Below are 12,109 nucleotides of genomic sequence, written 5' to 3' on the forward strand. Positions count from 1 at the left end.
AGTGCCAAGACACAACAGGACTAAGTCCAAGTCTGAGAAACTCTGAAGTAGAAACCTAGGGGGTGGGGACTGTGTCCAGCAAGAGAACCCAGTGCCACTGTGGCAAATGCCAGCTCAACAGGACTGATGTCCAGCACAGAATATAACCAAGGGGAACAACAAGATAAAGAGATCTGAGGCGCTTGTCCTCCCTATCACACATACTACCATGCTCCAAGTCCTAAGAACAACTGACAGTAAAACTTTTTAAAAATAAGAGTTGTTCAGCCAACCCGGTTACTCAGCCAGAGTCTTTCAGGCAACAGCCAAAGCCAGCCCTTCACAACCGCCAAACCTTTCTCTTCAGCACTGGAATTAAGAACTCTACCAGACCCCTGATTTTATGTTCATGCACAGGAGAATTTCTGAAAAAGAGCAAACTTTTGTGATTGGCTAAAGAGCAGTGTTCACCCTAACATGAAATCCTATTTGCCAAATTGCCACTCCCCCCAGCTATTTTTCAGGTATTTTTTCAGTGTCAGCCAAATGCATTGAGGGATTTCCTGGAAACATTTTCAGTGTCCATTCTGTGCTAGTGGAGGTGCTGGGGGTGCCGGGCATGGGGCGGTGTGTGTGTGGGGACCTGAGGTGGAGCTGGGAAGAGCCTGCATGGTGGGCTTTTGCAGCGGATCCCTGGCTCTCCCTGCACAGGGCATGGGCAGGGTCAGCCAGCCTTGTGAGTCACCTCTCAGTTTACGTTCTATATTTTATAACTGTGCTGCAGCAGGCAGGATTTCAGCTGGCTGTTTGTCTGTCCTGTCTGTGGTTGTGTTAAATCTAAGATTACCGGGGCCAGCAGTGGAGGCTGAGGACAGGAGTGAGGGCACTTCTTCACCCTGAATGCCCTGAAAGGGACAAATTTCATCTTGAGTCTTTCCAGAGCATTTTGATGGAAGGCTCATTTCTCTTCTGACACACCTTAGATAGAGAGCCAGCTTGGTCTAGTGGTTAGGAGTGTGGGCTTCTAATCTGGTGAGCTGGGTTTGATTCTGTGCTTCCCCACACACAACCAACTGGGTGACCTTGGGCATTGATAGAGCTGTTCTGACCAAGCAGTGATAGCAGAGCCTCACCTCCCTCACAGGGTGTCTGTTGTGGGGAGAGAAAAGGGAAGGCGATTTGAAACTGCTTCGAGACTCCTTTGGGTACAGAAAAGCGGCACTTATCAAGCTTTTGATAAGGTTCCACATGATATTTTTGTTGACAAGCTGGTAAAATGTGGTATGGATCCTAATTCTGTCAGGTTGATTGATTGTACCCAAAAGGAAAATGGTTCGGCATCCACATGGAGAAGAATGACAAGTGGAATGCCCCAGGGATCTGTCCTGAGGCCTGTATTGTTCAACATATTTATTAATGAATTGGATGAGATATTAGATGGGATACTTATTAAATTTGCGGATGATACTAAACTGGGATGGCTAGCAAACACAACAGACGACTGAATCAGAACACAGGATGATCTTGATAAGCTCAAGAACTGGTCTAAACTAAATAAAATGAAATTCAGTTGGTTCCAGGGGGAGGCAGGTTAGCGTGGATGAGGGATAGGGTTGTGAGTGTCCTGCATAGTGCATGGGGGTTGGACTAGATGACCCAGGAGGCCCCTTCCAATTCTATGATTCTATGATTCTATCTATGATTCTATATAAGAACCAACTCTTCCTCTTCCTCCTCATCTTCTTCTGTGGGGATTAGGCTTCTGTAAACACTGGCCCTGTCTGGTTTGGAAATAATTCTGAGCAAGCATCTGCTGGTGGCCAGGGACCTGAGCCAGACCCCTTTTCCACACATGGATAACCCCATCCAAAGCCCTGCTGTTTGGCTGAACTGGGAAGCTCATACTCAGTCTTTCAAAGCATGGGTGAATTCTCTGTTTGTGAGCGTGGCAGGCCAGGAGGACTTTTGTCTTACAGTGTTAGTTGTAGGCAGGACAGAGGTCCTTGATCCCACCTTGCTGGTGCAGCACATCCAGGGGAGATAGGAAGAATGTGAGGTGCCCTTCAGGCTCTGGGGGCATGTTTGTGGACTCACACTTGGGGCTCAGTTGATTTGTGCTGGATCTGGATTTCTTTTGTGGAAATTCAAATGGGTTGCTGTGTTGGTCTGAAGTAGCACAATAAAATCAAGAGTCCAGTATTCCAGACCAACAAAGATTTATTCAGGGCGTGAGCTTTCGAGTGCAAGCATTCTTTGTCAGATTATGAACTCCAGTCAGACTATTCTCTGTCAGTTAAGGAGTTCATAGTTTGATGAAGAGTGCTTGCACTCAAAAGCTCATGCCCTGAATAAGTCTTTGTTGGTCTTAAAGGTGCTACTGGACTCTGATTATTTTGGTGGAAATGCAAGTCCTGTGCGGTGATTTCTGTGGAGCTGATTTGAAGCTGATTTGATGGAATTTCCAACTGGCTTAGTACCCCTTAGGGAATTGTTTCAAAGCAAGCCAAGATGTCTCATGCCTCCCATGGTTGGAGGATGGCTGCAGGTATGCTGACCAATGGCAGGTTTGCTCTCCCTTCCTTCCTTCCTTCCTCCCCTCTGGCAGCAAGATGGCAGCATGCTTTGGCAAATCTTTCAGTGTGTTGGCAGCAGGAAAGGGGTAAACAAGATGGGAAATGCCAGCTTCGGGTGTGGATGGCTGGCTAGCTTTCTTATAGGGTAAAGCCTTCCAGCCCAAACTATTCCATCTTCTTGGAGGCTGATACAAATGAAGAGCCTGCAGGCAAATGCAGGTTTGCAGTTGATGGATTCAGGGCTTTACCAGCAGAGGGGCTCCCTCAACAAATGGAGGTGAAAAGTTACAGTTTGAAACTGTTGGAACCCTGGCAGGATGTCATTGCTTGGCTGACCTCATAACTGAGAGCAAAATTGTATCTGGGCTCTGCTTCAGTTGACAGAAGGTGGCTCTGCGCAATATTCATTCCAGGGAACCACCAAGACAAGAGGCCATTATTGGCAGAGAATTGCATGTGCAAGGCCGCTCCTGCGGCCGGGAGAAGCCCCGGCCGTGCTTTGGCTTCTGCCGGGCCCAGGCGATTGAAAGAGACTGCTTTTGAAGAATTAAAGAGTAAAATTGCCCATATTATCAACAGGATGTCCCCACACGTAAATTTGTTATTGACTTTTTGGAGACTACCTCCTATGGCATATGCCTAGGCTCACCAATCTGTAAAAATAATAAAAATAAGAGACTGCTTTTGAAGAATTAAAGAGTTGTCGTTGAAAACAATTCTTTAACGTAAATGTCCTTTTTGGCAAAAACTACCGGGGCGGTTATGGGGGAGGTGCGGTGTGAATGAACCCTCTCTGGAGGTATAGTCCTTCCCCCCAAGAGGAAAATAAGAAAGAGGTTCTTTTAAACTAGCAGAAACAGATTCGGTCTTTAATTTTGAAAGGGAGGGAGAAGATTGCATTTTGTGGTTGGAGCACGGCTTGTTGGAAATGGTGCTGAGTCAATGGGAGAGACTCCAGAAGAGGACAGGATGATGAAGGATGTTCAAAGGCTTCCTGGATTTTCAGCTGGTGAAGAAATTATCCATGACTGGAAAAGCACAGCAATTCACTTGCAGGAATGTTTCACACCTGTATGGAGACAGATGGGGCCGGCAGCAAATGGTGGGATGGGAGTCATTGATCACTGACATAGACAGTTTTATTTCTCCTATGTTTTTGTGAACTAAAACTTGAGGGGACTGATTTGCTGTTTTGACAAAGAATTATCATATTGCTGTATTAGGCTGTGTGACACAGTTTACTAATTTAACAGAATTACTTTTTGCTTTATATTCCCACTGTCATGATGGAAGTTCATAGTCTGAGGAAGAGTGTTTGCACTCGAAAGCTCACGCCTTGAATAAATCTTTGTTGGTCTTAAAGGTGCTACTGGACTCTGATTTTATTAACCTAGGGATAAGTCACCTACACTTTGTAAAATTTGTGTGAGACAGTGTGGGCTGAAGCACATGTTAGTAATATTTAAAAAGCAAACTGAGGAGTAATATAGCCAGCATGAAAAGGGTGGAAGCGGGAACTAAGAGAATATCATAGAGTCTTGCATAGCAGTGGTCCCCAACCTGCAGGCCGTGGCTCCCTCTCCCTGCCCCGCCCCCTGCAGTAAAAAACTTCCCAGGCCACAAGCTTGCGGCCCGAGAAGCTTCTTACTGCGGGAGGGCAGGGAGAGGGAATCAGGGCCGGGGCGCGCATCGTGCAACGTGTGGCCCGTGTGGGTGCGGCCCGATGCGTGGGCGCGGCCCGATGCGCGGCCGTGGTCCGATGCCCTGCCGGTCCCCAGCCTCAGAAAGGTTGGGGACCACTGTTGTATAGGACTTTAAGGGCAGAAGATATCATTGCCTACGAGAAGTACCAACTGCAAAAAGATAGACAGTGTGGGACTTTTACAAGCACAGGAGAGACCAGCAGATCTGGGAGCAAAAAGTGAGGAACAAAGGCCCACTGGTAGAGAAGGGACAATGGCAGAAGGACAGGATGGGGTCTTCCCAGAAAATCATGAGAGGCTGAGGGCCCAGGCAGATGCTCTGGGAAGTCACCCACCCCAACAGATGGTAGAGGTGATGTCAGAGTATTATGAGGAAATCATGGCAGGAAAGGAAATAGACGAAGACCAGCAAGAAGTCTACCTGGAAGAAGTAAGATGTCATGAAAAAGTCAAAGACAGGGAAGACTGGGAGGAAAAGATGGAAAGGCTTCAAGATCCCATCACAGAAGAGGAAACTGAAGCAGCAGTAACAAAAAAAAAAAGCAGATCTCCACCCCAGGAACAGATGGACAAGGCTATTCCTTTTACTAGAAAATGAAGGCGGAATTGGCACCAGTCCTGTTGAAAATCTGTGCGGAGTGCCCGAGAGGAGGGCATCTGCCAGACACTATGTACCAGGCCAAATTGAATTTCTTTTCAAAAGGAGGGGATGACATACTACCTTAGAACTGGAGACCAATCATGCTACTTAATATGGATTATAAGATCTTGGTGCAAATTCTGAGGATGTTAGCGAAGGTGGCACAGGATCTGGTGTTTAGGTGCCAGACAAGTGTCTGATTCCCTGGCATTGATCAGAGACCTTTTTGCTAGAATGGCGGGGGGAAGGTGGTCAGGTTTCCTCCTGCAGTGCGACCAGAGCAAGGCTTTTGATAGGGTCAACCACGGATTCCTGTGGAAGGTACTAGAAGCGAAGGGAATACCAGTGGGCTTTATTAGAGCTTTGAAGACCCTATACGCAAATGCCAAAGTTAGGCCCCAAATAGGGGGCTGGGGAGCAGAGGAGATAGAGCTATGGGGAGATTTGAGGCAAGGATGCCCCCTTAGCCTCTTCTCTACGTACTGACACTGGACTGTCTCTTGAGGAGAATCCACAGGAATGCGGAATTTCAAGAAGTCAAGATCAGCAAGCATGTACTGAAAACTGAAGCCCATGCAGATGACTTGTACATAATAGGACAAGCAGAAAGAGACTTAGAGAAAATAAGAATCCATCTAAAGGTCTACGAAAGCACCACGGGAGCTAAAGTGAAAGAAGACAAATCTAAGATCTATGATCTTCGATATGCTGATGGAGACATATATGCTTCATAAACCTGCAAGAAGATCTGAAGGAACAAAGTATCGAAGGAGAAGAAGAGCTAGAAGATAGCGTTAAGCTCTTAGGGGTGCTGTTTGTACCTGGAAAGACCAAATGGAGAGAGAATTGGAGAAATGGAAAGAGAAGTGCCTCAGTAAACTGAAACTTTGGAAAAATTTCAACTATTTCAAAGATACATACAGACATATCTGGTGTCAGCAGGGTCACACATTGCACGGGTATATGCACCGACAGAAAGTACCATGACAGAGGTGACCAGAGTGACGATACATTGGCTGGTGGGGACAAACTTTGAAGAGGACGGTCTTTTATGCCCTGATAAAAGTAGGAGGTTTAGGGTTGCCTGACGTGAAGACCCTTTTTCTGAGCCGCTTTCTCATGGCTGCTTTTATAATAAGGGAAGGGGGAGAGTTCAAATGGGAACTTTTTGAAGATACCTGGCAGGAGAACCAGTGGCTTACAATGGTTGGAGGGCAGATGGATCAAACTAATTGCAGCCAATCTGGAAGGCCTTCCTGATTACATGAGAGAGGCAGTGAAAGAGATTAAGGACCTAAAGGTGCCTGTGAGTACATACATACATACATACATATCTTTATTACGGTCATAGACCAGCAAAGTCAAAACAATTTCACGGTTACAAAAATAATATGGCTAAAATAGTGTTTTACTCATAAAATAGCATTATGTTAAAAACTTAGACCATGAGTCTACTAAAATATAAATTAACACTAAATGGAAATACAGGTAATTGTATTGACGGAGCTTAAACAGTTCTGCAGGGCCTGCAAAAAGGAGCTCTTCCGCCAGGCATTTGGTTGAGACCAGGCACAACCAACAGCGAATGAAGGGCCCCTGCTCCCCCCCCCTAGAACTCCACCAGAGTGCTCTGGACCTGTTGTGCCATTGCACAACATTGTTGCATTGTTGTACTGTTATATTACATTGTTATACTGTTTATTATACTGTTACTAGATTTAAAGCCCATTTTAATGTGAAATAAAATGGGCGCTAGATGGCATGGCCTTCCCCCGCCGACTCCCCAAAGCTTCTGCGTAGCCCTGGACGGCGTGGTGCGGGTCAGCGAGGCTTGTGGCCGCAGAAACCTTTCTCCCCCTCCCCCCCCGCGGAGCGCGGAAGGTCATAGCGGGGCCAGGGCCGGATCGCGGGGAAGCGGCCTACCTTCCTTCAGTGCTGGCGGCTTCTCAGCGACCGGGAGCTGCGTCGACGCTGTTTTTCGGCCGGGCCTGATCCGGGCGGTGACGTGGCGCGCCGCAGGGGTGGTGGCGCAGCTGCGGCAGCGGTGGTGGTGGCGTGCCGCGTACTGTGGAGCGGCTCGCCGGCGTTCTTGGAGTCAGCAGTACCATTTTGGAGCATCGTCTTTTGTCTGGGCAGCAGCGGCGAAGGCCGTTGGAAGCGGGGAGGCGTCGGCGGAAGGTTTTGGGCGTCGGCGGCAGCGGGGAATTTCGGGGAAAGGTGGGCAAGCGGGGAGCAGTAAGTGGGGTGGGTGGGTGTGGGAAGGGCGCGGGCATCGGGGGCTGGGGATGTCGGTCGTCAAGCGGGGTGGGAAGGGCGGGCTGTGGCAGGCGGGAATGGACGAAGGGCTGGGGTGGCGTCTGGAGCTGCGTAGCCGGGGCAGGGCACGCTGTGTGCTGAGGGGAAGGTTTTTCCCCGGAGGCCAGCGCCATGGGGCAAGGCTCCTGCCCGGCTGCCATCCGGCAAGGATGGCGGTCGGGAGGAGTGTGGAGTTAGCGGCGGGCTGTCCTCGAGACGGGCCAAGTGGCCAATAGGGCCCTGGATTGCCACTCTGAGGAGCGAATCAGGAGCCACTTCGCTGCTCCTGATTCGCTCCTCAGAGTATAAATATAATAAATAAATAAATACATAAATAAATAATTGCTCTCAGGGTCAGTTAGGTTTTAGTCAACTTCCGCCGACTTTTTATGGCTACAACACAAAACCTGGCAATACTATATGTGATGGAACAATTTGTGTCTGTGAGCAGCAGGGAGGTATAAGATTGTCCCTGAACGCCCTGGGACTCTATGTAAACATGGTGTGATAAATATGGAACGTATGTCATTATAAAACTGACCATGCAAAAGGATCTGTTCCAATGTTTCTATTTGACCATAGCCACAGCGACACTTCCTTTCACCATAGGGGATTTTCTTGTATCTCCCGTCAAGGACAGCTGAGGGAAGGGCATTGCAGGGAGCTAAAGGGAAGGCCCTCCGGTGACTCGGCACCTCAAGATTCGTCAGATAAGCCAAGGGAGCTGTGACATACCTACTGTTTTCACTAACAATGAAGGCAGAGGTATTTGCTAGATCATGTTGGCTATCCACTATTATATCCACTATTCAATGTTTGATAAGCTCTTTAGCTTGGTCATGGGCCATCCGAACCAGAAATTCTGGAGAAAATCCCAAAGCTGCAATTTTCCCCCTCACAGACTGTTTCCATGAAGACTGGAAATCGTCCTTCATTATCAAAGAAGCTAAGCCACAGGGGAAAACAGAGATTTTAAGCCAGTAATTGAGAATATATAACCATACTCTTGCCTCCACCTTCATAAGGCTGATCTCAAGTCGCAAGGTTACACTGGAGACACATCTTGGGACTTGGATGGCTGCTCTTAGGAATTTGGATTGTACAGATTCCAATAATGCAAAGTTGGAATAAGGATCTAGCTGCGCACCATAACAATTGTGCCATTGACTTAGCATCAGAGAGTTTTACAGCTGCAGGGATATAATACCTTCCTTTAAGCCTAAGGAATCTGAGGATGGCATTTGCACTTTTTTGTGCCTTTCCAGCAACATGCTATCCTGCAGCCAGATGATTGCAGAACAACTCCCAAGTATTTGAAACAGGAAACCTGTTCTATCTTAGTTTGCCAGTTTGGTGTAGTGGTTAGGAGCGAGGACTTCTAATCTGGTATGCCAGGTGAGCTGGGCTCCCCACAACACTGATAAAAAACTGTTCTGACTGAGCAGTGATATCAGGGCTCTCTCAGTCTCACCCACCTCACAGGGTGTCTGCTATGAGGAGAGGAAAGGGAAGGCGAATGTAAGCCGCTTTAAGCCTCCTTCGGGTAGAGAAAAGTGGCATATAAGAACCAACTCTTATGGTTCTTAGGTTTCAACAAATGAAAGGCATGAAAACATGAATGGTAAACAGGACCGTGGAGAACATAATGCACAGGTTATAAGCATCCTTATCCATGTTTCCTATATATATTTATGAAACGCTCCTGTGGGAGGAGCATATCCGGGGTGTCCGGCCTTGAATACTGGCCGGCCCGTACCCTTGCCTCCCTCACAGGGGGGCCTGTTATGAGGAGAGGAAGGGAAGGCGATTTTAAACTGCTTTGAGACACCTGAGGCCTGATGGGTAACTGTGAGCCATTCCCAGTTCTCTCAGAGCTCTCAACCTCACTTCCCTCACAGGGTGACTGTTATGGGGAGAGGAAGGAAAGGCAATTTTAAACTGCTTAGAGACACCTGAGGCCTGCTGGGTGACTGTGGGCCATTCCCAGTTCTCTTAGACCTCGCACAGCCCCACATCCCTCACAGGTCGTCTATTGTGGGGAGATGAAAGGAAAAGGTATAAACTACTTTGTGACTCCTTTTGGTGGTAAACAGCAGGGTAAAAAAATCCATCTCTTCTTCTAAGGAGCAACAGTGAAAAAAGCATGTGGGCACATAACATATCAACAGGAAGAAAATGGAGATAGAAGGAGTAGGGCTAAAGAACTGGGAGGAATTGGTTGCCATGTAATCTCCCCCTAAGAAGAGTCTCCAGTCTGATTTTCCCTTCACATATCTGAAGCCATGGCTCTTGAAAGCTCATTTGTAACCACTATGACACAATTCCCAAAGGTCAGTCCTCTTCTACACTCAATTCACATTCAAAACCACAGGTTTTTGACACCCATCTCTCTGTACCCACGCCCTCATTTGTCACCACACCACCACTACCCCCCGCCCCCCCCCCCCCCACAATGTTACATGAGTTACATGAGTGTGGCAGAGATCAGGATTTGAACTAGGGGCTCTCCATTTGGTAGCTCAGCATTTTAGTCCCTGTAAGGCAGCAGCCTGTATCCCTGCTGTTTTGGCTCTTGAAGGAGCAGCAATTCCACTGCAGATGTCCCACTACAGTGGGCCGTTTGGTCTTTTCCTTGCAGCTGTGTGGGAGGGATTGCTTTACTTTTCATATTTTGCTAAGCATGCCTCAGCAAAGGGGATTGTGACGCTTAAGCCTGTGTCCTCTGTGACAACACCATGCAGGGCTGAAGAGGCACATGTGCTCTAGAGGTTGTGGGTGGAGGAGAGAGGGAGGGAGATGAGTGGTCAGGCCTGTGGAAATGTGTTTAATCTCCAGCACTGCAGAGTGGGCATCTGCCAGGGGAGACTTATCTCCCTGGATCATAAAAGAGATTCCTGAAGTGATTTTCTGTTTCCACCAAATGGCATGTCATTATCACAGATGTTCTTGAGGAAGTGATGCGTCAGGTCTTTTCTTCTCTCCCATCAGCCCACCCCACTGGATAATTCCCTCCTCTCCAAAGTTTTATTTCCCTGACTTCCTGCCAGTCATACAATTAAAATGCCTGCAGGAATATTCCACTGGCTGCAGAGACTGGGGCAAGGGCTAGCTGGCCTTGCAAACAGAGTGAAATTCAGCCCTGTTCGCCTGCCTGGCCCAGGCTGCTTTGCTGTAGGGAGGAGGGCCTGAGGGCTCCCCACCTGTAAAGTAGTTCAAAGGCAGGGCTGGGGGTGGTCTGTGGATGGATTCTCAAGGGTCCCTGGGACCTCCTTGAGATGGGACCACTTTTTGCATTCAGTGGTTTGCTGCCAGACTTGTGGCTGCTGTACATGGTGGACACAGGATTTCCTTTCATGGATACCTCTAGAGTCATGTAGCTGGCCAACCTGGGTGTGAAGCCTCTTGGAGGTTCTGTCCAAATCAGTCTCTTACTAATCTTTGGTACAATCTAAATTTGTTTGCTGTTGAAGTTACAGATGGAGTATTTTTGTTTGGGTTTTTAAGTTGAGGGTTGATGTAGAGATCTTTTCAATCTTCCTTTTTGCAGAATATGACACTAACTTGAATGGAGTTCTGCATGGAGGGCTGTGGTGAGTGACTATAACTAGTGGAGCCTTTGCTTTTGCTCTCTTAATAAGCGCTTCTGAGCCATGGAGAATACTTCCTCCAAAGGAAAAATAAATCTCTCCAGAAAGGCTCAAAAGAGAAGCTCTTCTGTGGGCCAGAACAGCATGCCTTTCCCAAACAAGGCATATCTTTCCTTACATGACCTAAAGTTTTGGAATCTGAGCTCCTGATAGGGTTCCCAGCCTACAGGTCTCCTGGGATTACAGCTGATCTCCAGGCAATAGAGGTCAGTTGCACTGGAGAAAATGGCTGCTGTGGAGGGTGGACTATGTGGCATTATACCGTGCTGAAGTCCCTCCCTTCCCCAACTCCCCCAACTCCCTCCCTTCCCCAACTCCACCCCCAAAACATTCAGGGATTTCCCAACCCCTAGCTGGCCACCCTAGGTCCCCCCTCACCCTTAGGCTATCTGGTTTGTGTGGCAGTGTCCCACTGTTGGCATCTACTTGGCACATGGAAGGTCTCAGCTTCAGGGGGGAGTACATTCAGGGCCTGAGAAAGTAGGGAGGTGGCGAATATTTAATGTGGGGCAGCAAAGAGGCTGTTTTCTGCCTGGGGCTGGAAGCCTCAACTGCCCACCAGGTGGAAGGTGTGCAGGTTGGATACCTACTCACTCTGTTGTCCTCCTGTTAGGCTTGCGATGACAGGAAGTAGAGCTGTGTACTTTGGTTTGCCTTCATGGGCACATGGTGCAGATATATCTGCTGTTTCTGATGAGGTGGAAACCCTAGGATTTTCTGTCACTGTGAAAAAGGCTGTGCGTGGATGTGTGCTCCATGTTCCATGCCAACTTTTTTATTACCTGAAGGAGTCTCAAAGAGGCTCCCAATCACCTTCCCTTTCTCTCCCCGCTACAGAAACCATGTGAGGTAGGTGGGGCTGAGAAAGCTCTGAGAGAACTGTAGCTGGCCCAAGATCTCTCAGCTGGCTATATGTGGGGGAGTGGGGAATCAAACCTGGTTCTCCTGATTAGAGGCTGCCTCTCTTAACCAAGGTTGAGGAGACTCCCCAGGAGTTTGATTCTGCCAGTGTTACCTAGAAGTGTATCCCCCATCCAGTAGGCATGCTTTTCATTTTTCTGACCCAGATGCAGATCTTTACACTTATCTTTATTAAATTGCATCTTCTTCTCATTTGCCCATTTTTCCATTGTGTTCAGATCTCATTGAACTCTGTCTCTATCTTCTGGAGTATTTGCCAGTCCTCCCAATTTGGTGTCATCTGCAAACTTGATGAGTAGTCCTTCCACCCCCTCACCTAGATCATTAATAAATATGTTAAAAAGTACCGCA

At 48.0% G+C, this 12,109-nt stretch overlaps 1 protein-coding gene across 26 annotated transcripts in view; it reads left to right on the forward strand.

Moving 5' to 3' along the window:
- CAMK2G (calcium/calmodulin dependent protein kinase II gamma) overlaps positions 1 to 12,109 on the forward strand; it is a 277,514-nt gene that overhangs the window by 13,021 nt on the left and 252,384 nt on the right. The window contains exon 1 of one of the 26 annotated variants that reach the window (XM_077346156.1): positions 10,741 to 10,780. The exons of the other annotated variants lie outside the window; for them this stretch is intronic. Within the exon in view, the coding sequence (XP_077202271.1) occupies positions 10,756 to 10,780 (25 nt within the window). The 5' untranslated portion in view covers positions 10,741 to 10,755. Of the gene's footprint in view, positions 1 to 10,740; positions 10,781 to 12,109 lie in introns of those variants that run through there. 26 annotated transcript variants of the gene reach the window in all.

Source organism: Paroedura picta, chromosome 7 (genome assembly GCF_049243985.1).
Source record: "Paroedura picta isolate Pp20150507F chromosome 7, Ppicta_v3.0, whole genome shotgun sequence".
Classification (NCBI taxonomy): domain Eukaryota; kingdom Metazoa; phylum Chordata; class Lepidosauria; order Squamata; family Gekkonidae; genus Paroedura; species Paroedura picta.